The sequence below is a fragment of the Protomyctophum bolini genome (genome assembly GCF_963924005.1).
Source record: "Protomyctophum bolini genome assembly, chromosome: 4".
NCBI lineage: Eukaryota > Metazoa > Chordata > Actinopteri > Myctophiformes > Myctophidae > Protomyctophum > Protomyctophum bolini.
In genome coordinates, this window is record NC_137865.1 from 16,614,389 (window position 1) to 16,639,261 (window position 24,873).

General features: G+C 41.8%; 1 protein-coding gene across 1 annotated transcript in view; it reads right to left on the bottom strand.

Moving 5' to 3' along the window:
• The window catches only part of tdrd12 (tudor domain containing 12), a gene marked incomplete at its 5' end in the record, with an annotated part of 34,660 nt that overhangs the window by 3,253 nt on the left and 6,534 nt on the right, over positions 1–24,873 (bottom strand). The window contains 16 exons of the mRNA XM_080762100.1: positions 69–118; positions 521–865; positions 9,667–9,815; positions 9,944–10,036; positions 11,144–11,351; positions 12,257–12,438; positions 13,509–13,590; positions 13,933–14,144; positions 14,366–14,505; positions 14,781–14,898; positions 15,645–15,773; positions 15,955–16,146; positions 16,516–16,643; positions 17,060–17,213; positions 17,768–17,953; positions 19,028–19,135. Coding sequence (XP_080618226.1) covers positions 69–118; positions 521–865; positions 9,667–9,815; positions 9,944–10,036; positions 11,144–11,351; positions 12,257–12,438; positions 13,509–13,590; positions 13,933–14,144; positions 14,366–14,505; positions 14,781–14,898; positions 15,645–15,773; positions 15,955–16,146; positions 16,516–16,643; positions 17,060–17,213; positions 17,768–17,953; positions 19,028–19,135 — 2,476 coding nt within the window. The remainder of the gene's footprint in view (positions 1–68; positions 119–520; positions 866–9,666; positions 9,816–9,943; positions 10,037–11,143; positions 11,352–12,256; positions 12,439–13,508; positions 13,591–13,932; positions 14,145–14,365; positions 14,506–14,780; positions 14,899–15,644; positions 15,774–15,954; positions 16,147–16,515; positions 16,644–17,059; positions 17,214–17,767; positions 17,954–19,027; positions 19,136–24,873) is intronic.

The window sequence follows — 24,873 nt, forward strand, 5'->3', positions numbered from 1 at the left end:
GTTGTACATCATGTTGCAACTTGGACTGACTAATGAAGTTTAGGGATGATTCTTGCATTTTCATTTACCATTTTCAGAAGGGATGAGCTTTTGGAGTGTGAATCCTTTGTTTCCATTACTGTATAAAAAATAAAGCATACATCGTTTTAATGAGGGATTATCATCATTATGTACAATAAGCAAAAGTTACTGACCAAAAAAAGTAAATTGAGGGCAATTCTTCTAAATAACCCATTATTACCAAAAGCACTGCTAGAATAACAGGCACAAAGACTAATAAGAGAAACAAAGCAAGTCTAATGGGACACAGTATAACATGCATCTACAAACATTACGTTGCTCTATCAGTGGTGCTTAAAAATGTCATATCAAATACCCCCAAAATGATATTGGCCCACCATCTTAAAATATTATGTTCCAGGGACTCCAGAAGAAAAGATTAGAGTTGAAAAGGTTTGGCTATATATAAAGTCAAAAGAATAAAAATAGGGCTCAAGTGGGTAAGAAAAACTGCACCAACCTCAGCATTTGAGCCGTTTTCCTCAGATTGGCTAAGACGTCATTCCACGGTTCCACCAGAGGCCGTTTGTCTGAGTGCTTGGTTTGATCAGCAGATGCTGGCTGAAGTGGGGCATGGGGGTGGACTAGTTGAATTTCAGGAGGTTGAGGAGGAGCAACAGGCTGTTTGACTTGAAGAGAGTCTGCGGCAGCAGCTTGTGGACAGGTCTGAGGACAGAGCGATTCGACAGAGACCTTTGGACCACAGGCATTACTCCTTTCAGCTCTACTGATGACAGCGGCCAGTGCTGCGTTCGCCATCCGCTTGTTGTGCTCGTGCTCCATGGCCAGCACGGTGATCTCCATCCTAGAACACAGAAATCATAACATAAGCTTGTTTTCACACCAAGTCAACAATATATATGACAATATAATAATATGTCCCCACTTTAGAGCAGGTAGATGCAAACAAGCATAGTTAACCGTCAATCAGTACAACAATGGCTTGTGTTTCCAGAAGCTGGCAAGAGCTGGCATAATTATTTTCTGTTTCCCTTAGTTTTCCCATATGAATGGCTCGACTGCAATCAATAAAATGATCCAATGAAATAAACCAATCATTTGAAGCTATGGGGAAATGGAACAGAAAAGGTATGCCACCTTCCACAAACCCAGGACTACAGTTACACACAGAGCCTATACATGATTTATTGACCTTAATAAGGCATTGTTCGCACCAAGACTTGGTACAAAGTCTAAACTAGTAGATAATAGGCAGCACGTCTTCAACAACATACCTTGAAATCAGTCTTTAGTTCTGCCTGGCTTTAGACTGGAGTAGATGGCTCAACATGGGACGCCAATATGACATGTGCATCCATATTAAACGAAGAAAGTTCAGTTTAAAAAAAGTTGTAGCGATTATTTTGATAATCGATTAATTGGCGATTACAAATTGGATTAGCATGGCTCTCATTTAGATTACTTTTTAAATTTAGTTTGAGGTTGTTTTAGTTGTTCCAACTATTAACTATGAGAATAATGATTATTTAAATCAGCTGCTTATTACTCATAATAAAAACCAATGGCACCTATTGCATAAACTTGATTTAATCTTTAGCATAACAATGTATTTTTGTTTTAACTCAAATGAGTCATAAAAAAATATTCCCATCCATCCATCCTTCCTCTTTGATGTCTCCATGCCCGGCAGCCGGCAAAAACTAGAGTTCTCAACAGGCCGGAAAATTAAGGCCCGGCCCTACCTGGGCCCTCATCAAACCCTGTACACTTGACACTGCCCCTTCTGCCACCCTTAGATCTCCATATATGGAGCTGACCTGTTCTGACGATCCATATGTTGATCTGACCTCGTCAAACCCTGTACACTCAAGACACGCTCCATATATGGCCAGTACAGAATTAATTCCATATGTTGATCTGACCCCCCATGCTAAATTGCCAGTGCTCGCCCAGCAGTCTGCTGTCACCCAGGCGGATGAGTGCATGCGACCTCCTCGCCCTTTAGGGCGACTTACTGGTAATAGCCAATAGTAAAGAGTACTGCCAGAGCAAGCAAATTATATTACTGCAAAATCATTGCTCAAGTTTGCAGCTGCAAAACTTGCTTAATTCTACCATGCAGCTCAAAGCATCTTTATTTACTTCACACGGCTATTTTTTCAGTTAACTTATTCCCTGCCACAGTTGCGGTCTTTCAAAATGGTCCCGACTGCTGAAAGGACTAGCATCATTTCTTTCTTCATTATTAGTATTTTCTTCAGTTAATACAAGCAGTTAATACATGTGGTTTAAAGTGGTGTGAAATATTTTATTGTGCTTTGAAGTGATGCATGTATAATAATCACTCCTTCAATCATATATTAACATTAGATTAAATTGTAAACCAAAATAGAGTATATATGCCTAGGTGGAAAAAAAACAAACAAAAATATCCTTCTAAAGTGCAATACAGTTTGTGTGCGGCATGTAATATACAAACATGGGACAAACATAGGAGGGATTCCAGCAGACCCATTTAGGGTCGATTCATACTCCTATTTTAGAGCCGAATAAAAGTCGGTTCGGCGCTGTAGAGCCTACAATTTGACGTCATTTGAGGTTCGGGGGGGCGGGTACCGTCCTAAAGTCGGCTCTTCGGTGCTACTGAAATTTTCTGACGAGCCGAAATCATTTCGGCACTACAGCGCCGAAACAGGAGTATGAATCGGCCCTTAGCCTGGGGGGGGCTTGGCTAAAATCATTAGCCCCTAGCCAAACATGTAATGAACCACCACAGCATCCATGGGACGCATAACTTTATCCTGCTACGTTAAGAACACATTCAGTACTTCTAATACGAGACATTCCTACACATCAACGTGAATGCGCTTGCAGGTTCCTTCTCTTTAGAGTGTCTGCCGCCTCTCTCTACATGCATGTATGAATGTATGCATTCATATGTACTATTCTGGGCATAGGCACAACATATTCTGCACAAATAGAACATTTGGCTAATTTTGCTATTTGAAGTACAATGAATGAAGTATGTAGGGTTTACATGCCTTAAGTCTAGGTGAAGTTATGGTGGGGTTAACTCTATGCATACACTGCTTATGTTAGGGTAAGGATGCAGAATACTCAAAATGACACCAAAATAAATGTTGGCTTTGGAAGGGCTTCCCAAATGGTTTAGCAATCCGCTGATCAGAAACGTAATGATTCCTGTCAAACGTAAAGACTGATGACAAAGGCAAACCTCTTATGAATATTCATGAATCATGATTATATTCATTAGGGAGACACTCTTAGGCTGCTACGTTCTTTATTCAACTCAAGATGGCAGCCAGACGGTGCATTACTCATCAGTACATTAATACATTTGAGGTGAGAAATAAGCAATGCAATACATAAATGTGTCAGCAGTTCCCATCTCTCTCTGCTGCTGCTAGTCTGAGTCGATTCCAGCTCTATAGAGGGTATGCGCGTGACATAATCAAACCCGGAAGTTATGCAGGAACGCATAAAGTCGCCAGAAAAGTCCTATCTGATTGCATTAAACAACATTACACAATGTTAAACTCACTTTGCATGTTGCTTTGCCACTCGATGTGCCATTCATTTTAAGCATGCGCATACCCTCTATACTGCTAGTTGAGAAGAAACAGAAAGGCTAAATGGACTGCATTTATATAGTGCTTTTCTCAAATGTACTTTCTCCAATGAATAAATGGTGCATTTATATAGCACTTTTATTGAAAGCGCTTTACATAGATTGTGCATTACATCCATCATTCACACACCGATGGCAGAGGAAACCATGCAAGGCACCAACCTGCATATCAGGAGCTCAAGGACACTTCGACACTAACTCTGGAGGAGAACTGGGAACCTCACAGTTCCCATCCGGCTGCTCTACCGACCACTCGACCCATGAGCCACTGAACAATGTACCTCACATTCCTACTGACATGGAGGAAACCATGCACATGTCATGGACCCATTCCTACTGACAGACTATAGGGGGAAAATGCAGTCACCCATTCACACACTGTAGGAAACCATGCAAGGCACCAACCTGCTCACAATTAGAGGTTCAGTGTCTTGCCTGACAAGGACATTTCTACAGCAACTCTGAGAGAGCCTGGGTTCCAACTAGGAAGTTGGGAACCTTGCCAGGCTCCTGGCACTACCCCCGGAGCCACTGCTGCCCCAGAATGTCAAGGATACTTAATTGGGGTGTGCCGAGCCCGATATATCGTCCCGCAATATTAACACATGACTAGTGACACATTTTATGCTAAGGACGAGTATACTCATCCTATCAAATAAAAATCACACCTGTGTGAACTGAGTGGTGCAACTCCTCTCTCTCCCCCCCCTCTCTCTCTCATTAGCAGGCAACAGTGCAGCACTGTCTCTCTCTCTCTCCATTTCTGGCACAACAGCGCCCCTACTGGTACTCAGTCATACTGGTGCTCATTAAAGGCACATAGGTAGGTGAACCAACACATAGGTGAACACAGACATTGCCGTTCCTTGGAGTGGTTGCACCACTCAAAAACGCTTGGTGCTCAGGACAAGTACATAGTCGTTCTAAGGCGTTTTATATCGATAGAAGGTCTCGCTATTTTCCTTTTTTTTTTTTTTTATCGGCCCGGTTGCTAGCGCCCCGCCCGCCCCATTTGGCTGAGCGGCTGAGCGCTCATCTATTTACTTTTTAAGCACCTCCTCTGAAACTACGGCGCCGTCCGTGGTGATGATCACTTCGGCAAGGTTCTGATTTTACAGTGCTTCGTGATTACAATATTATCGTTTCTAACGCCAACATTAGCTTCTTCTGCATTTTGGGGGAAATAGGCATAGTACCTGACGAAGATGTAACTGAAACATTGAAACGTTGTCGCTTTTTTAGTTGTGCCTCCTTTCTCCTGTAACCTGTCCTACCTCTGAGATGCACCAGACTGGCCTGCCATAGGCTAGAGGCGTGGTTGGAACTCCCTTCTGCTTAAGCTACTCACATTAGCTTCGGATGGCTTTCTGTTAACTTAGACAGTGGACTGCGCCATCTTGGGTTGTGCACTGCCACATGAGTGTGTGCACGCACATGCCAGAGTAATCTAATAAGAGTGGCGACACGCTTTGATCTCGCCAAAAAGCCTATGGGCTAGAGTTCCAAACATTGCTCCTATGGCTGGAAGTTAACTATCCCATTGAGATAGAATGAGCACTTCCGCATTCCATTGTTACAATTTGTTTTGATCAGTTTGTTTTACATCATCATTACATCACCTAATCATAGCAACATGAGGTAGACTTTAATATATTAGCGCCCCTCACTTCACACAGGTGTGATTTTTCATTTGTATATTAGTCTTTAGTATTAGTGAGAACTTACTTCACTAATTAGGCTTGTTTTTCAGTAAAATATGTTTTTGTGAATTATAAATGAAGCATTTCTAAACTTATCATAAAAATATCATGGAATTCGGCACACCCCTACTACTTTATGCATAACTGCCACTGTACGTATTTCTACTGGCTGGTGTTGGGCAGGAGGACCAGGACGAAGGCCCTACACCCCTTGGTGGGGGCCCTGGTTTCGCCGGGATTGTACCGTTTTCAAGCCACGTGTCCAGACTATCTTTAAAATACTAATATGTCGGCCTGGGCCATGGCTTAATGGTCCAGGCACCTTGGCTGGTAATCCAGTCTGGCAGTGTGCCGCGGATTCGACTCCCGAACCCGACGGCCTTTACTGCATGTCTTCCCCCCATCTCTCTACCCATTTCCTGTCAGCCTACTGTCCCTGTCCCTCCATAAAAAATATAAAATAAAGGCGAAAGCCACAAAAAAAACATATAAAGAAAAAACACTAATATGTCCTCCCCGTTTAACATTCATTACACAATAGTTGTTTTCAGTGGTTGCATAGGTTTATCGTGTTCTTTTCATGTGAACATGCTCACCTAACCCAATCAGAACACATGAACATATGCATCATGTTTCTGAATTTAATGCAGAAGGCATGTCAGTCGTTGCCTGTATGCAATAACTATATGCATTACGTATGCATGTGTGGGTGCATGAATGGGCATGCACGACGAACATACACATTGATATAGGTTCCGTTTGAGGGACTGAATATAATAGTCACCCTATCCTCACTGGTAGGTGAGTCAGAAGGATACAACAGCAGTGACAACACAGAAATGTGCGGAGGAATCAATTTGCAGAACGACTAAATTGAGGAGAAAGACAAAAAAGATTCTCAAACGGGAGTCATACTCGGAGTACAGAAGTACTGACGCCACTACCCTGGTCACAGACATATTTTTTCTATTGAAAATCCCCACTGTGTTCCAAAAATGATCAGCCAGGAGATTGCTGATGCTTCATATGTCCATATGAGTATGAGAATCGCCCAGCTGATTTGTGTATTTAGACACAGGAATAACAGAATCCATTCTTTTTTTGTAAATCAAAGAAAATCACAATGATTTCAAGTTGACAATATAGTAATCTCAAGCAAAGAAGAGGTTACCAAGGGCGGAAATTACATCAAACGTGATCAAGAAAGTAAATCAAAGAATATCTTTGGGCATAATTTCCCTTTTTGGCATCAAACATGATCACGAAAGTAAATCAAATAATATTTTGGGGCATAATTTCCTTTTTTGGCATCAAACATGATCACGAAAGTAATTCAAATAATATTTTGGGGCATAATTTCCCCTTTTGTCAACGAAAGTGCTCTCAAGACTATTGTTGGAGCCCTCATTCAATCCCACTTTAACTATGCTTTCACCTCTTGGTTCTCCAACATCTAAAAAATCACACCCATGTGAACTGAGTGGTGCAACTCCCCTCTCCTCTCCTCTCTCTCTCATTAGCAGGCAACAGTGCAGCACTAATACTATCTCGCTCTCTCTGTTTCTGGCACAACAGCGCCCATACTGGTAGTCAGTCATACTGGTGCTCATGAACACGTACATAGGCACATACATAGGTGAACCAACACATGTGTGAACACGGACATTGCTGTTCCTTGGAGTGGTTGCACCACTCAAAAAAAATAAGCTTCAGACCTCCCAAAACAAACTGATCTGACTGCTTCTCTGCCTAAAGCCCATGACCCACCTAATTCCAACACACTTTACTAGGGAAATGTGTGGGCCCCTTTGCCAAAAATGGGATTGTCAAAGGGGCCCTCAACACCTGACCAACTACTTCTCCAAAGTGAGTGACACCCACAGTAGTGGATGGAGCAACAACGCTGGTACTGCTCAAATATAAAACTAAACATTCCCATTCTACTACTATGCAGTCAAAATGTGGAATGCACTGACACCGTCCGACCTGAGATCAGATTCTAAAAATGTCTTCTACATCCTGACAGTTTTCTGAAAAAGCTATGTTTCTATGTCAGTCGTTCTTAGATTTTTCAAAAATAGCAGACCTACAAGCTCGTAGCGCACCACTTGGTGGCGCGCTATGAGCTTGTAGATCTGCTATTTTTCAATAGCTAAAGCATAACAATGCGACACAAAATGGCATTGTATTGCAGGTTCGAACCCAGATGACCATTGCTGATTTCCTATCAGTCTACTGTATAGAGGGTATGTGAATGATCATCATAACCGGAAGTTATACGGGAACGCCTACTGAATGAAAAAAAAAAAAAACTCTGGCCATGACAGGCCATACATCCAAACAGCAAGTCCCATCTGATTACATTAAACGACGATAAACTCACTTTGCCACTCGATTTGCTATTCACTTTATGCATGCGCAAACCCTCTACCATATCAAATAAAAGCAGAAAAAGCCTAAAAGATAATTGTATAATGTGTTATTTTTTTATGCTATGTTGTTATTTTTTTAATGATATATTGAATAACCCAACAATGGAAACCAGTACCCGGGACTTGTTTGCGTTATCCCTTGAACCTTAACCCTAGAACACTACTAAACCCGGGAGATCTTCACCCAGACAATCTTTTGTGATATTCATAATGTTGCTGATCTGAGGTGGGTGGGTCCTTGGTTACCTTCAGGATGCTCCGTGACATCGTAGATGGTATGTTTCCCTGTATCCCAGGAATTAGACCAAAGGAGAAGTTCCCAGTTCTCTATACATTATGCAGACTCCTTAATTTGCGGCTGGAGGTGTGCCTGTGGGCGTGTTTATGCGGTTTCACTATTATAGAGGGTATGCACATGACGTACCTGGAAGTTATGCGGAAACGCCCATTGAGTGGCAAAAAACAATTTTCTGGCCTTGACAGGCCATTCATCCAAACAGAAAAGTCCTGTCTCATTGCATTAAACAATGTTAAACTCACCAACATTGCAGCTGTACGAAAAGCTTGAATTATCCTCTTTCTATCTACAAAGTTTTTGTTTCATAAAAATCCACCATAGAAACGTTATGAGCTACTTGAGCTACTTTCTGTGCCCTGCATTTGATGTGTCAGAGTTTGGAAGTGCTTGTTTTCAATAACATTTTTCGACATTTAGGAACAGGTGGTACGCAGGACGGTTGAGTGATTTCCAACGAGTGCATCCAAACTCCAACACTCCATGCTGCTCAATGTTTTGCCGCTCAAGTCTAGATGAGGGGGGGGGGGGGCGTGTCCTGATGGGAAAATCATGCATGTGCATACTCTATTGCCATCTTGCCCACACACGTTTGGAAAGCGCACAACATTCACAGGCCTAATCCTCAATCCTCAACGATTCTGTGATTCTAATTTTCCTATAGTCAGCCGAAGTAAGTGTGTCCCCAGGTTGGCAGAGGGAGTGTAGCGCCCAGGATTACATTAGATAATCAACACTGGGTGAAAAAGAAATGAGTTACAAAATCGTGGGATAAAAATGTAAAGCAAAACAAAGTCTACCAAACCACACCACACACAGTGTTTTAGGGATAAAGGCTGATGTCCGGGATAGGCACTCTGTTATTAGACCCAGTCTTCTTTACATTCCAACTTGGATGGTCTGCATTTTGAGCACTGAACATTCCCATATACACAGTACTGATACAGAGTCTGTCGCAATCAAATTACTTGACATGTATAATACATATCGTATAACACATATCTTTGCTGTCGGGCCTAGACCTTGTTTTTTTTTACGTCAACGGGAGTGCTGGATTTAGCGATTAATTACACCAATAACGTCAACGGGCGTCTAAGGGTCAACACGTTTTCTGCCAGAACTTTCAAATGGATATGAAACTAGAGCACAATATCCGACTCCAAATCTTAGGAATTAATTACTGGGTTGTATTGACCTGTACCCATTCTACAAACATGTACAATTTTCAATCAATAAATCTACAGACCGATGTCTAATCAAAGCCTCAGAGCAGCTGCTGTGCTGCTTGAACTTTATGCTGTATCCAAAATTACAGCCACATAAATAAACAATGTAATTTACAACTAAATATTGTTGTCAAAATTGTTTTTGAAAACATTTGAAGCGAGAAATAGACGATGCAGTAACCGGAAATGGATTCAATTTGATCAACATTGTTTTCCGAGGCAACCGTGTCCGCCCAGCGCAACACTTTCATTACTGTAAGCAAAGAAATAGTAATAGTTTGAACATACAAGGTTTTTTACCCCCCCCCCCCGACAGCAATGATATCACAGTGCTATTTCTCACCCAGTGGTGTGCTCCCCAATGTCTTTGTGCTCCTTCAGTAAGCGCAGGTGCTCAGGGTTGTTGACAGCCATTCCACTGCTCAGGATCTCAGCGTGGACGTTGTACTCGTTGATCATTGTCTTCATGCCGGGCAAGCGTGTCATTCGCACCTGTGGATGGTTAGGAAAGCACAATGGTTGGGCGTCATTATCCTATTGACCAAACTGGCACCACATACCATTGGCACAGCCGTTTTTACACTCATCGTTGGTGCCTACTTTACAAGATGAACACCTACCATGGGATCAACAAAGATGGTGTTTCCTAGGCTGAGAACCACTTTGGCTTGGTGCTGCAGGCCTCTTATCTTCTGGCTAATGGCTCTCGTGGCCTGCAAATGGAAAAGATGAATGTTATTCATTCCATGTTATACTTTGTTGCGCATAATAATAATGTTTCAAAAATAGATATACACGCTTGCATTATGTCTACATCTATCCTGGATGAGACATTGCCTGAAAAACGAGTCGCAGTGTGTTGAGATGTAACCTATGTTTAAGAAAGAAGCCTACAGATTGAGGAATGCCTAGAAGCTAGAATGCACTTTTCTGATGGGGTGAGACTATTTGAGTGTGTGTGTTTGTGTCTAAATGTCAGCCACTGTTTGGAGTTACAAAATTGGTGGTCTTTTAAATGTGTCCAGCATGGGAAAACAAACCGTGAGCCAGGTGGGTGTGCTACTGTGCTTGATTGTTGTATTTTCAGTGGGCAAAGTCATTCAGGACTGGGTGACTGGTAAAAGGTATATTCAAAAAAACAAACGCATTGCATGTATTCATTTCCAAAACTTTTACGCTGTACGTTAATGTTTTTAATACAAACTCTTTAGAAGTAAAAGCTCTATTTTCTGTACCAATCATTTCTATGTTGGACATCAAACAGGGTCTACCCACCTCTTATTTTTTAAATATTTTTTTTATCCCACGATTTTGTAACCCATTTTTCACCCGTGTCAATCATCTAATGTGATCCTGGGCTCTACACACCCTCCACCAACCTAGTCCCCATATATGGGGGACAAGTTGTCCAACCTTAACGCATGTTCGCCAACCTTAACACGTGTTCGTCAACCTTAATCCGGTCGCCAACCTTAACCCGGTCGTTTTCCGCATGTCGGACCAATGACTGATCGGAAAAGCGCATTCACACCGAAGTGGACTGTGCTTTTTCAATAGACACCAAATGTCTTGACCAAAAACAGATCTACAAGCTCACATCGTGTCACATTAGTGTTGAGAACTTGCAGATCGGCTATTTTTGGTGAATGTCTGTCACGAGGCCGGCATGGTGAGGAGTGAGGACGCCTCATGATGCTACCCCTACAGGTTCACCCTTCAGCGAGAGGACTTTTTTCACTAATCGAATAATTGAGCTACTAGGGCTGTGACTTTTTTATTGGTTATGAATAAAGCGAAGCACTTAGGGTCAGACTCCTGACCTTAGGGTTCCAGTCCACCTCTTTGTCCACAGGTTTCACTCGGCAGACGATGATCTCCACAACCTGGGAAGGGAGGGTGTGGAACTGGGCTGGTAGATGGAGCAACTGGTAGGACTTCACCTCCTGCTCTCGGCCCTCGTCCAAAAACAATACTTTGACACTAAAAAACAGATGGTCCATTTTGTCTGGCACAGACGTCACTTTCACTCTGCGAGGGAAGACAAGGTTGGAAATGCAGAGAAGGTGAAAGGTTGGACAGGAAAGGCTATAGTGGGTTAACACTGAAGAGATTCATATAAATTAAAGGTGCTATAAGCAATAAGTCAAAATTTGTTTATTTTAATATTTTTTTTGGTATTCAAAGACAGCCAGCAATGAGTAAAACGCTCTCCAAAAAAATGTAGTCTCTGTGACACATCTAGGGGCCAACATTCTGCATTCAAAGATGTTCCTAGAAGCTTTCTCATTGGTGGGAAAAAACCATGTTGAAATGACTAACCAATCAGAAATCGACCAATGACAAAGCTTCTAGGAAAATATTTGAATTCAGATTGTGGCCCCTAGATGTGTCAGACAAAGACCCATTGCTGGCTGTCTGAATACCAAAAAATAAATAAAAGGTCATTACAATTTTGACTTATTATTGCTTATAGCAGCTTTAAGTCAATAATATGTTCAAAATCAATTCAGCAACAAAGCGTATGCACTGCTTTCTTGAACATCCTGGGTTACTGCGTTGAAAGATTTGCCAATTTTCCAGGAAATGTATAACACTAGTTTAATACATCTTATATGACAATAGTGAAGTGATGGTTTAAACTGAACCACAGTACAACCTCTGGTGGCATTAGGTGATTTGGGTTTAGGTTGTTGACCATTAAAGCACAGGTTCTGAGGACATTAAACCACAGGTTCTGAGGACAATCCGGTTTAAGAGTTTGAGTGACTTGTTCTGTACAATGCAGGTTTAAACTAGTCTTTAAACAGAAATCAGCTAAGCTAATGGCAAGCAATGACCAGCAATTATTAAATTCAGTCAGGGATTTAATCCATTTAGAAAATATACGTGAAAATTAACCAATGAATCTTGGTATGTTTTTCTTTGCATCTAACCTGTGATAGACCTCCTTCTCTTCCATTCCATAGAGACCTCCCTCCACCACTTCTTTGACCACAAGTTTCTCTGTAGCATAGTAGGAGACCATCGTTGATGCCAGGCTCTCGTAAGCGTCGTCCTGGTTCTTCACGATGCGCCCATAGAAAACTGAAGCAGTCTTGATGTAGAGGGGTAAAACCTTTTGGGGACACGAGCATAAACAAAATCCAAACTTGTTGTGGTAAAAAGATTGTTTAGTGGAAAATCGTAATAGTAATTGAGTAGCACGGCTAGGGTGCAGGCTAAATCAGGCTGCAAAATAAGCATATTTGAACTGGGGACTCCCCCACGCTGACAAGCAATTGTAGCCATTACATTTATTTACATTTGACTCTGTTCCGTCCGCTTCAATGTAAACAGATTGTCTAAAATGCATTATCTCAGATTATTTTCCCAGATTTTTCCAAAACAAGTTTTATTCAAGGCCTATAACCAAAGCACCAGTGATCGCAGTTACAAAATGTATGTTTCGGGTGAAATAAATTACGATCGTGCAGCACTTTACACAGCCGTTCTTTACTTCCGGTTCACGCCCGGGACCAGTTTAAAGTAAGAGGCTGCACTGAAGTGGCAGTGGCAGAAGAATGGATACCCATTTTACTTTAGAAACGTGCAGAACCACTCATTTAGAGCACAGGAGTCAAAATCATTGAGTGGGCTGAATTGGTGAAAATGTGACATCCTTTTAGTGGTTAGAATTCTGTGCATAAGTTTATGCATGGTCCCTTCATTACTCATCTTGTGAAGATTGACTACCAACTAAGCATCACTTTTATGATCAGTCATAGAATCATTTGAAATGTATTAGCAAGAACAAAGGCCTTACTAAGAGAGTCTTAAATGTACAGTAGGCTACAGACTAAAGCTACGTTAATTACAAATCAAATCATGTGGCTCTCACTAGCCACATGGAAACTGCATGGCTCCAATGTGGATCTTGGACTTCATGTGGCCAGCCTGTAATGTCAGTAATCTGTGTCTAGGTTTCAGACTTTCGGCCCAATCCGAGCATCGACCAAGAATATCAAAATAAAGCTACATTTTCATTTTCGCTGTATACTTTCATAAATAGTGGAGGTACTTCTGTGGCCTACTGGCAGTGAGCATACGACGTTTGGATTAACTCTATACACAGATTTATAGATTGCTAGACTCGTGCAGAGCCATGCTGTGAAGGTGTTTGGCAGAGGAACCAACTCAAGATCTCACCGTAATGGTTCCAGAATCTGGTAGCAGTGACTGATCAGTTGTGGAACTGAACCAGTGGCGATCCGGACACACATCACTGTCCCTGTACGTAGAATACATCAAGTAATAATTAGCTTTAGGTTCAGAATGTTAACCTCCATTTCAAATATGCACACTTTCGCTAGATCTTCCATTTCAAATAAATTTGGACATGACATGGGCAAGTTTAAAAAAATGTGCATCCCCGTCCCACTAAATACATCTACAAACTTGTGTAGTGCAGTAAATGTTAGTGCAAAAAGGCATTAAGCTATAGTTGCTGCTCTATAAGAATGACACTAATCAGCACAAAATGGCTGTGGAAGAATGCAATACACGTACAATGTACGTCCCAATTCTGGATAGGTCATGAATGTATTGGTTTTGTTGTTTTCTTGCGACTGACCGACAGACACCAAAGCTCTTGAGGTAGTTGCAGAGGGGCCTGTCGGTCTTCTGCTGCTCCTTGGCCAACATGACTCCCTCCGCGAAAGACAGAAGCTCAGGAGGCAGCAGGGTGTCCGAGCGCTTCAGGTAGCGCAGTACTCCCACCATGTGCCTGGCGTCCATCTCGGTTATGAGAAGTATTGACTTTGCAGGGGTGGTGTTCTCACCATGCTAAAAAAACAAAACAAAAAAGGTTGGAAATAATGAGCCATCAAAAATGTTTGCCGAAAATACCCAATCTAGTTGTAGATCTATTTTTGGCAAAGATATTTGCTGTAAAGGTAAAGGGCAAGTACAGACATCTGCAGGACCCAAGTCAATGAAGTTTAAAGTATTTAAGTGGTTAAATAATGATTTGATATTTCAACTGAAGCTGCTTGAGTATATCTTACTTTGTCAGAGAGGTTGCGGAACTTTTCCGACATGCAAAAGAGAGAGCTGCCAAAGCGTTTGGGGGAAGTGGGAAAGCCATAGTGGATGACACACGTTGCATCTCTGACCCACAGTGCCTTCAGACAATCAGTGGTGGTCACTGCAGATCAAGAGAAGGAATACACCACAGATCATAAATGACTCTCTTACCGTGTTTGTAGTTGGATGTGCGGTTACTATACAGTATTATGCAAGGTATTGATTATGTTGTTACAAGCAAAGTGAACAAAAGTAAAAAAGCATTTCACAGTTCTTACACAATACCAGAATTAAAATAAACATCTCTCTTGTAAACTCAGAAAGCACAGCTGAATTCCATTCACTGAGGTTTATATACTGTACATGCAACTATTGATGGAATATGCTCCCATTTACCCAAGATGACTTGAGTGCCTGGTCCAATTTCCTTCCTCCACTGGTGAATAACAAAGTCGAATTGCTGGGTTAGCCCCTCATGAGTCTTCAGGCAGAAAGCAGATATCTTGCTTACAGCCTACAGAACAAGCAGATTGAGAAAATTAATATGATGAAACCAACTTTGTGTACTACTGTAGCAGAGATGGTCATCAAGAACAAAAATTGGGTGCATCATATTATTTAGTGTACAAGAGAATGCAGAATGGACCGAATGTATTCACAGAAATTGATATGGGCAGTTGGGCTGTACTTTTTATCGACAATCTCAGCAGTGGAATTACTGAAAGTCTATGGTTTGTGTCTAAACACGAGTCATGCAGTCTTTCACCAGAGGCTCTTAACTGAAGACAGAGCACTGTCCTAGTCTTTTGTTTTGTCTCACTGCTGCCTTAATAAACATCAGTAGCTGTTACTAATAGTAAATGCTACTGACCGGATATGTACAGTAGGTTCAGTGAGTAAATGGAAATATGGAATACATTCACGATATATATAAGATATTCTAAATATTTCTATCTATATGACTACTGATGAAAAGGCTTTAGTCTAAAAGAACATCCGTTTCTGGGAGTAACAAAAGTATATTATTTATATTGATTGAACATAGACTTACTGTATAAGGACCTTCCCAAGATTTGCACACCAGGTAATTTAGTTCTGTACAGCATTTACGTGCAGGAGAATTAACTGTCTGATTCAGAATGAGCACTAAACGGTACATGTAACCTACTGCAACACCCCAAACCATTCATGAGTCCCGTGCTCATCTGTGTTTACAGTTTTTCGCTTCACACAGTTTAGTAAGTTAAAGCTTTTCCCCACCTTGAATACATGTTCAACCTCCTGAGCAGAGCTGCTGATTATGAGGGTCTTCTGGCCTACGTCAGGGTGGACATCCAATGCACCTACCAACACAGTGGTCTTGGCGCTCTCAAGACACAGGATGTTCATCTGTTAATATGAAAGAAACATATAAACCCACGTTCATACTCATTACTAGTTGATGTTACAATGGTGTAATGCACTTAGTTTCTGGATTAACTAAATAAATATTGCAATATATTCAACGATATGCAGGGATTCCCCAGGAAATTAACTTTATAAATGGAGAGCATGAAAAAGGCAGACTGACCTGGTGCACATTGCCATAGAGAGCGGCCTCCTCCATGACAGTGATGATTATACAGGGAGAGGTCATGTAAGTGTTCAGCAGGCTCTCCATGTGACTGCTCCAGTGTTTCCCCACAGCCACTATCTGCTTGGGATAGAAGATCCGCTCCTCACTGGACGTCACCTTCTGGAAGTGCTGCAGGATGGTGTGCATCTAAGATGGTAGAATAATGGTTTGTCTCAGTTCAGGAGGAGCACACACACACACACACAGATGTCCAAAAATCTGCATCCACCGTGCCGGATAACAGACAAAAATACAAAGAATCCGACGGAGTACAAAGTTTCGACCTTTCATAGGACTTCATCAGGTACCTGACGTAGACCTACGAAAAGTTGGAACGTTGTACTTGTTTGACCGTGTGGGAATTCTCTTCCTCCTTGTGTAATGTGGCACAGTTGTTACACACCCTGAAAGATCACATGGCTGATAACGTCAACCACAAAGTTGAGAATACTTCACACATATTCACGATATCATGCACAGTGCATAATATGGAACATCGTTACTTGATGTTCTCACCTCATCTGGTGCCTGGGAGAGGAGCATGTCTGCTTCATCAAGCACCAGGTGACAGAGCCGCAGGAACAAGCGCAAGTGGCAGGCCAGCAGACGAGCCAGGCTGAAGGGTGTGGTCACGACCACCTGGCCTGGAGGTATAAGGGATGCAAAGGTTTAAAGCAGAGGTGGGCAGCCATGTATTTGTGACCTACTGGGGTGTGTGCGCATGTGTGCGTCTAAGGTTTGATTTTATACAGTTAGAACCATATCCAAAATGGCTAGTACAGCATACCCATAAAGATAACTGAATTTCATTTTTTCCGTTTCGCTTATTGGTTCCTAGACGCACTATTCGTACTAATAACCATCCATTATTACAAACAAAGGCTACATCTGCAAGGACATACACAGCTATCTGCTAGGACCTGTTTAAGTTTGGGGTTAAGGTTGAGGCTGCATTATGGGAGTTGAGGCAGCATTATGGGATATAATTATATTACAGGACATGTTGGCTACATGTGGACAGTGGTGTACATGTGTGAATGCCAGAGACAAATAATCTTACAGTTTCTAGGGATCTTGGTAGCCGTGGCTTCTTCTTTTCCCACACCCACCAATAGAACCATGGGATGGAGGGACTGTGTACCGTGAAGGTCCTCCAAAATGTCATATATTGTCTGGGCCTTTTCCCAGCCATGACACAGAATCACTGCAAGAGGCTGGACAACAGGACAACAGGTCACAAAAGTGAAAAAGCAGGAATAAATAGTAATTTACTAATATAACATACAAACAATAGTCCAGGTAGGTGATATCTTAAGGACAAAATCTAACCAGATGTGTGTACAAGTATTGATTCCAAGACGCACCACGATGCTGATGAGGATTCTGAATGGATACAGTGACTTGACATAACCAATTATAAACCATTAACGACGATGAAAACTGCCGATCAACTCACTCGTCACTCACAATAGCAACTAGCGGATCTGCACAACAGACGTACAAGGCCTCAACAAATCTACAAGGTCACAACACGTCGCAAAGTGATGCGCCATATGCTTGTAGCTCAGCTGTTTAATTGTGTGTGAGCGACATTGTCGAATGGTGAGGCTCCAATCAACTGAAGCTACGGGAACCCAAACCAGATACAAGCATGACACTTTCAAAGAACATGGCATACAGTTATGCACAGAGCATCTTTGAACAGGACGTTGTGGTGTACTATGTGATATCGGCATGAAGAACAGATTGAGAAGAGTCATATACTCACTCCTGCTTTATGAGTGAGGGTACTGTAGAGAGTGGAAAGCTGCACGTGGGCAAGGAAAGGTGGGATGTAGTTCATGGGATCATCTGCAGTGTTGGATATCAGCATGGTGTCACAGCCACGGGCCACTGCTGGCCAACAGTAGCTCTCAGACACAGATGGGCCTGCATATTTCTTTCTCATCAGGATCTGAATAGAGGGGTGTGCACCAACACACAAGTACAAAGCATGATAAGCACATGGTTGCTAGACAACTGACCAAACAACTTTGAATTTTAAAAAGTTCTTGTTAGTTTAATCAACAATAATCTAAGCCTGTTTGGGCAGATGTTGTTTCGAGCTTCATGCAATTGACCTTATGCACACCGCAGCCATGTTGGCAGCAAGGTGGTAACTAGGTGCAATTTCCCATTGACAGCCCACATCCAAACAGAAAAGTCCTATCTGATTGTATTAAACGTCAACAACATTGCAGCTGTATGAAAGGCTTGATCTGCAAGTGTTTGTTTCATAAAAATCCACTGTAGACTTGTTATGAGCTACTTCGTCAAATTTCTTGCAGGTGATTTTTTGAGTATTGGAGTTTGGAAGCACTTGTTTTTAGTAAAGCAACCTCCTGCTGCTTCCTGCATTCTGTGCAAATTCAAAACAGGTGGTACGCAGGGCTGTTGAGTGATATCCAACAAGCACTCCCAAACACTGACACAAAAAAACAACCTGCACAGAATTTCACAGGAAGTAGCTCATAACATGTCTAGTTGTCGAGTGGTGCAACCACTCCAAAGAACAGCAATGTCCATCCATATGCATGTCCCTATGTTTAGAGTACCAACAGGGGGCGCTGTTGCACCACTCACTTCAGACTGGTTAGATTTTTGTTTGTTTTTTCAAGCTTTCCGTACAGTTGCAATGTTGGTGAGTTTGAAGTTGTTTAATACAATTAGATAGGACTTTTCTGTTTAGATGAATGGGAAGTTGCATCTAGTTAGCACCTTGCTGGCAATATGGCAGTGGTGTGAATAAGGTCAATTGCATCCATTTTTTAAAAATGTTTAATGGAAACGATTATGACGTGATTATGACGAATAATTGTGATTAGGGGATTGTGTAATAATTGTAACATGACTAGCCACGTCTGCATGGTGGTGGGCAGGGTACTTTACCCTCATGTCACTCCGACACGGCACATTGTTAGCTTGAACCAAGTCAAATATAAATAAATAAATAAAAAACAGAACAAAGTCACATTAAAACATCTTTTACCCTGCGGACAATGTCTGTGATGGGAGCGTTGGTCAGACTGGTGCAGGGGTCCACAGTGAGGACAGAATGTACCAACACATCATTGCTGCTGGGCTCACTGGGAACAACCTGGAGATGGACATCATTTAACAACTTTATTTATTTTAATTTAGGGTAGACAATTAGTTTTGTCTCCACCAGGCCGAAGGCATGGGGAGAGAGTATGTTTTGCACTCCGTCCGTATGTGCGTGCGTCTGTGTACAGCTAATCTCTGGCACCATTAACCCAGTTGATGCCAAATTTTGCACAGTAACTATATAGTCATGTGTTCAAGACTGATATTTAATATTCCATCCTAATTGGCTAACATTGGCTTTCAAAGTTTGCAGGATTGGCCCGTTTTGAACAAAAAGCCTCAAATCATGAACGCAGCTTGCACTTTACGTGAAATCTTTGACAGACTTTCCTACTAGGCTGAGGAATAAATTCCACCCTTTTCACACTGGCCTGTTATAGCGCCACCAACAGGTGGATTTTTGCAAAACACATTTTTGGAGCAAAATGCCTCAAATCATCCAATTGCCACCCAAGGCAAAAGAAGAAATGTCACCCTTTTCACATTGGCCTATTATAGAGCACCGCAGTCTGACGTAAATATCGGTAGAGGGTGCTAAGTCCACTGGTTCATGTACTTTTTTATTTGTATTGTAATCTCCATAGGGGGATTTTAGATCACCTAATATAAGAACTGTGATTGTAAAATAAAAAATCATAATGGAATCAGGACTGGGGGTGATTTATACAGCAATAATGTAGTATCAAACTTTCAACAAAGTGGTTACGTAAAGTTTAATTTACGTAACCACCAATCAAATTAGACATTGGTTTCAAGCTAAATCTATAGATTTCCCGAATATTCCGGAAAAATCCCCCCTGAAGGATCACATGTTTTGTACTCTTATCACTTCAACTAAAGGATTAACTTCCTCCATATATAGTATTCTAAACAATAATTTACCAATTTACAATACATTGAACATCTGGAGCAGATCTACAAGTTATCTACCCGTCACAATGCACGGCGCTTTGGGCTTGTACAGCTGTGTTTTTCCCGCAGTTAGTTGAATTATATCGATTCACAACTTTAGGATCGAACCAACGTCCGATGCAGACGCTATTTTGACCAATCCAGACACACGTGCATCGATGTAGTCGCATCATTCATGTTAAAATTGATTACAGATTCATATCGATATTTTTTGACACCACTAGTAAATAGCCTACTAGTTTCCCTATTCATCGTACGATTGATTACAAGGAGTTTAAGTGGTCAACATTACAATGCAAATTGTGACGGTTTAATTTATGTACTAAAAGTGATGTGTTTATGATGGAGAGAGTACTTGCCTCATCATCTGTTGAGTCTGTATCTTCAGCGTCTGGAGGATTCAGTGGAGCTGGATTTAGCCACTCAGCAAGTCTGAAATTCAAAGTAAAAATCTGTCTGAAAATTTCCATTCAAACATATGACTCAGTATTTCAAAAGCCCTCTAGAGGCCTCAGAAAAACATTTTATTTTATGTCAATATATGGGTCTCAACACAGGACACTTTAATTTATTATGAAAACGTGCATTTCCCGTCAGCTAGTTTGTCACCCCAGGCATGACCACCCGCTGCCACCCTTAGATCTCCAAATATGGAGCTGACCTGTTCTGACATTCCATATGTTGATCTGACCTCATCAAACCCTGTACACTCAAGACACGACCCATATAGAGTATGGCCAGTACAGAATTAATTCCATATGTTGATCTGACCCCCCATGCCAAAGTGCCAGCGCTCGCACAGCAGTTTGCTGTCAGCCAGGCGGATGCGTGCACGCGACCTCGTCCTCAGGCATCTTACTTACTGGTGTGTGTGTATATAGAATTTATTACATTCTTTAGCTTACTCGGACACCTTTTTGTTAATTTCATACAATAGTGGGAGCTTACCGTTTACAGGCGTACATGTCCTCAGAGCATGGCTTTGTGTACATCTCTTGAGACAGGCTTTCAACTAGGTTGGTGGGAATGCTGGGGAGCATAAGGTGTAGAAATTGGGTTAGTGCACATGATTTTTCTCACACTTTTAGACTAACAATGGATGCCAAAAAAATTGTCAATTTTTATATCAAAAATCAATAAAATCTTCCTTTGAACAAAAACGTGATGACATGTCGAAACCTCAAATGAATCTTGATTTCATTCACCCGTTTTATTCCCATCTCAATGAATATTGTATTGGTATGATATGAGACAACATATCTTCTGGAAATGTGGAGACCATAATATTGATGATATGCACACGGCTGCCATCTTGCCAGGTGCAACTTCCCATAGACAGCCCATTCATCCGAACAGAAAAGTCCTATTTAATTGTATTAAATAACGTCAAACTCCCCAATATTGCAGCTGTACGAAAAGCTTGAATTATTGTCTTATTATCTGCAAAGTGTTATGAGCTACTTCCTGTCAAGAAATTCCTTGCAGATTATTATTTATAAGGGTCAAGAGTTTGGAAGCACTCGTCATCAGTAAAGGTCATTACACACTGGCGAATTGGCGACGCGAATTGGCGACGCGAATAATTCGCATTTTTTTAAAACCAATTGAAGTCAATGGAAGCTTCCACATCAGTGGCGAATGTGCGAATGTGCGACAGTTTTCGCTCTTTATTTGTTCGCTCTGGTGTCGAATTTTGCAGACATTCGCAGGCGAAATTCAACGGCTCTGACCAATCAGAATGCAGCCCAAACTTGTTGCTGTGTATAAACAGCGGCGTACCGTACAGTAGCTGTCAACAGAGCAGCCGCCGGTCCGGTTACGCAGGTCGGGATAGCACAGCAGCACACTGTTGCACACCTCCCCTCCTACAACTCTGTTGGGTGTGTGTGCGCTCGCGTGTGCATGCGCATTGCGCGAGCGTGCGTGCCGTGGACATGGCACATGGGTGTGCAACAGAGCAGCCGTCGGTCCGGCTACGCAGGTCGGGATAGCGCAGCGTGGACATGGTACATGGGTGTGCTAACAGTAGGGGAGAGCCGCCACGGATGTAACATTTTGCACGTTTCATTTTTTTACTCGGAGATCCGTTTATCTACATATGTAATATTTTCAGGCAACGGACCTACACTTGTCTGCTTCCATAAACCACTTTTTATTTTTCAATTGATCAAACAGGTCGGGAGTTATTAAACCGAAAGTGGACGCTGTTCCAGTGTTACATTTGTTGCGCCTGTCGGACTAATTGTAACAGCATGGAGTATAAATGTAACAACGCTAAGAAAACACCATTAAACATATCGTTTTCAGCTTAAAGCAATTATATTTCATTGAAGCAACTCCTTAGCATTGTTTTCATACCATGGATGTGATAAGAAAATGTATCAAACATATTGGGAAATATTAAATAGTATCGGGTGTAGGCTACCAGTTTGGGCTTTTTTTTTTCAGTTCAATTGGGAAATACATTGATTAAACAAACGTTTGATTGATTGAGTTGTACAATGTTATACAACCCTAAACTAATTTTAGAATACACTACACAATACAATACAATTTTAGAACATATAATATTGGCCAATATGTCAAATATGTAAATATTACTTATAATGGCATTGAATGGAAGCGGACCATTTGTAACACATGTTACAATTGACCCTCCCTCCGAAGTTTTCTTTGCCGTTGCTTACAGACCAGAATGAACGTGAATTCCGTCTAAACACGATGCAAACTAATGAAGAACATAAGCATGAAGACATCCATGTGGATTTTTATTCACCAAAAATATATAAAAAAGTTAAAATGACCAGTGAACAGGCTCATCAAAAAGCTAAGATCTGCACTAGGCTATTTCTACTGTGCAGACCCGTTTTTGACCCGAAAATAAAGACTTTATAACCGGAATATATGCCCACATGCACGGGCGCGGCCGGTACCAATTGTATACCTATGTGGGCCGGTACGAATTAATTGGACCCCTCCATCTGTGAAGTACTGGATACGGGGTTATTAAATAAAGGATACCAAAGCGGGAGGGGGAGGAGAGGAGAGGAGGAGGGAGAGGAGAGGAGCTATAATCGCACAATACGCGTCGCATAGATGTGTACGGTGTATAGCCAAACGCGAATAAATTCGCCGGGCAAATATTTCGCATTTTCAGATCGCTTATTCGCATCGCGTCGCTAATTCGCCAGTGTGTAATGACCTTAAAGCAACCTCCTGCTTCCTCCTGCATTATGTGCAAATTCCAAACAGGTGGTACACAATATGGGCTGTTGAGTGATAGTCAACGAGCACTTCCAAACTCCAGCAAATATTATAATTGTTACGGGGGCCTGCGGGTTACAAATCACTTGTGGCTTCCTGTGAGGTTAGGGTTTGGTATAGTGTTAGTAATGGTCAGACCAATGCCACGCTACCGTCGACCGCCCCACCGGGTGCCTACCTCGTATTGGCTATGCATTAATCAAAGAATTCCTGGCTCGAGCCTGATCCTAGACTGGGTCTCCAATAAGACAACAGGAACTATGCAACTCCATATTTGAGCTAGACTGATCAATATGTCAGTACTGCTGCCAGTCTGGAGCAGTGTGGCAAACGCATATTCGGGCAACATTTAGGTGGGGCAACCAGCCGGGCAGAGATACACACCTGAGCACGCAAATCTGAGTTTAGCGCCCCTTTCTCATCGACTATCGACAAAGTAAACCAGTTTACTTCAACTTCCAGTTGAAGTTCACAATCATTAGTGATCTTACTTTGTGTCGGGAGGTCCAAGTTCATTGCTGGAGCAGCACATGGGTTCATCCTTCGACAAGTCACTCTTCATAGACACACAGCTGGGTGTTGGAGACTCTGGTCTCTGGTAAAGACTTCTGAAATAATAGATTCCGCACAGTGGGTGTCCAGGTCGGTATCAATCTCCCCGAATAAAAACGGTACTACTGTGAAAATACCTATCGAGCAAAAGTGTGAAAACAATGCTAACATGACCTACTCAGCTTTGGCATCCTGCCATTCAGTCATCATAGATTCCACAGGACTGCTAAGCAAAGGTAAAATGGAGCCATGCACTCCATTGTCTTGCAGGCCATCACCAGTGTTACTTTCTTCATTGCTGAAAAGACAAAATATACTTGAGCACCACCTTTGTACAAAAGGATTTCCCATATTTACAGTAGTAATAAATCCCTATAACTTACAATTTTGTATCCCCCTATAACTTGTCCCCCTTCACTTTTCTTTCATCTTACCAGGGAGCTGCAGGCATGTGCGTGTCAGTGACAGTCTGTCCCTCATTCACTGCTCTGTGGTCCTGTGTCATGCTTTCATCCAGTTTATCATTCAGCTCCACATTCAAATTTGTCTAGAAGCAATTCAGTGATTTAAGAGCAAAGTGTTTTACACAACTTGCATTTTTAATGAATGAAAATATAAAATCCCTTGTTTACTACCCCCACTTAAATGATACATTATAGATTATACCTTTAATATACAGAAAGAATACACAAACTTACATTGGGAACTGCCTGCTGTCGTCTTGACCCAGTCAAAAATCTGAATAATCTGTGTAGAAGATAAAATTCATGGTTTCATTTCCAGCATGAAGAATACATGAAAAAAACATGAAATCAGATTTACAGTACCTAGATATATTCAGGTTATTGGTCAGAGCGGCAAACAGGGAAGCATCAGTGTCGGCAGTCTCTGAACCATCCCTGTGAAGGAAATCAAACACCATGCATTGTAACCAATAGTGCACATGTGAAAGAAATTGGCCAGCTACAAGCCATCACCCCTAGGGCATTGCCCTATTAAACG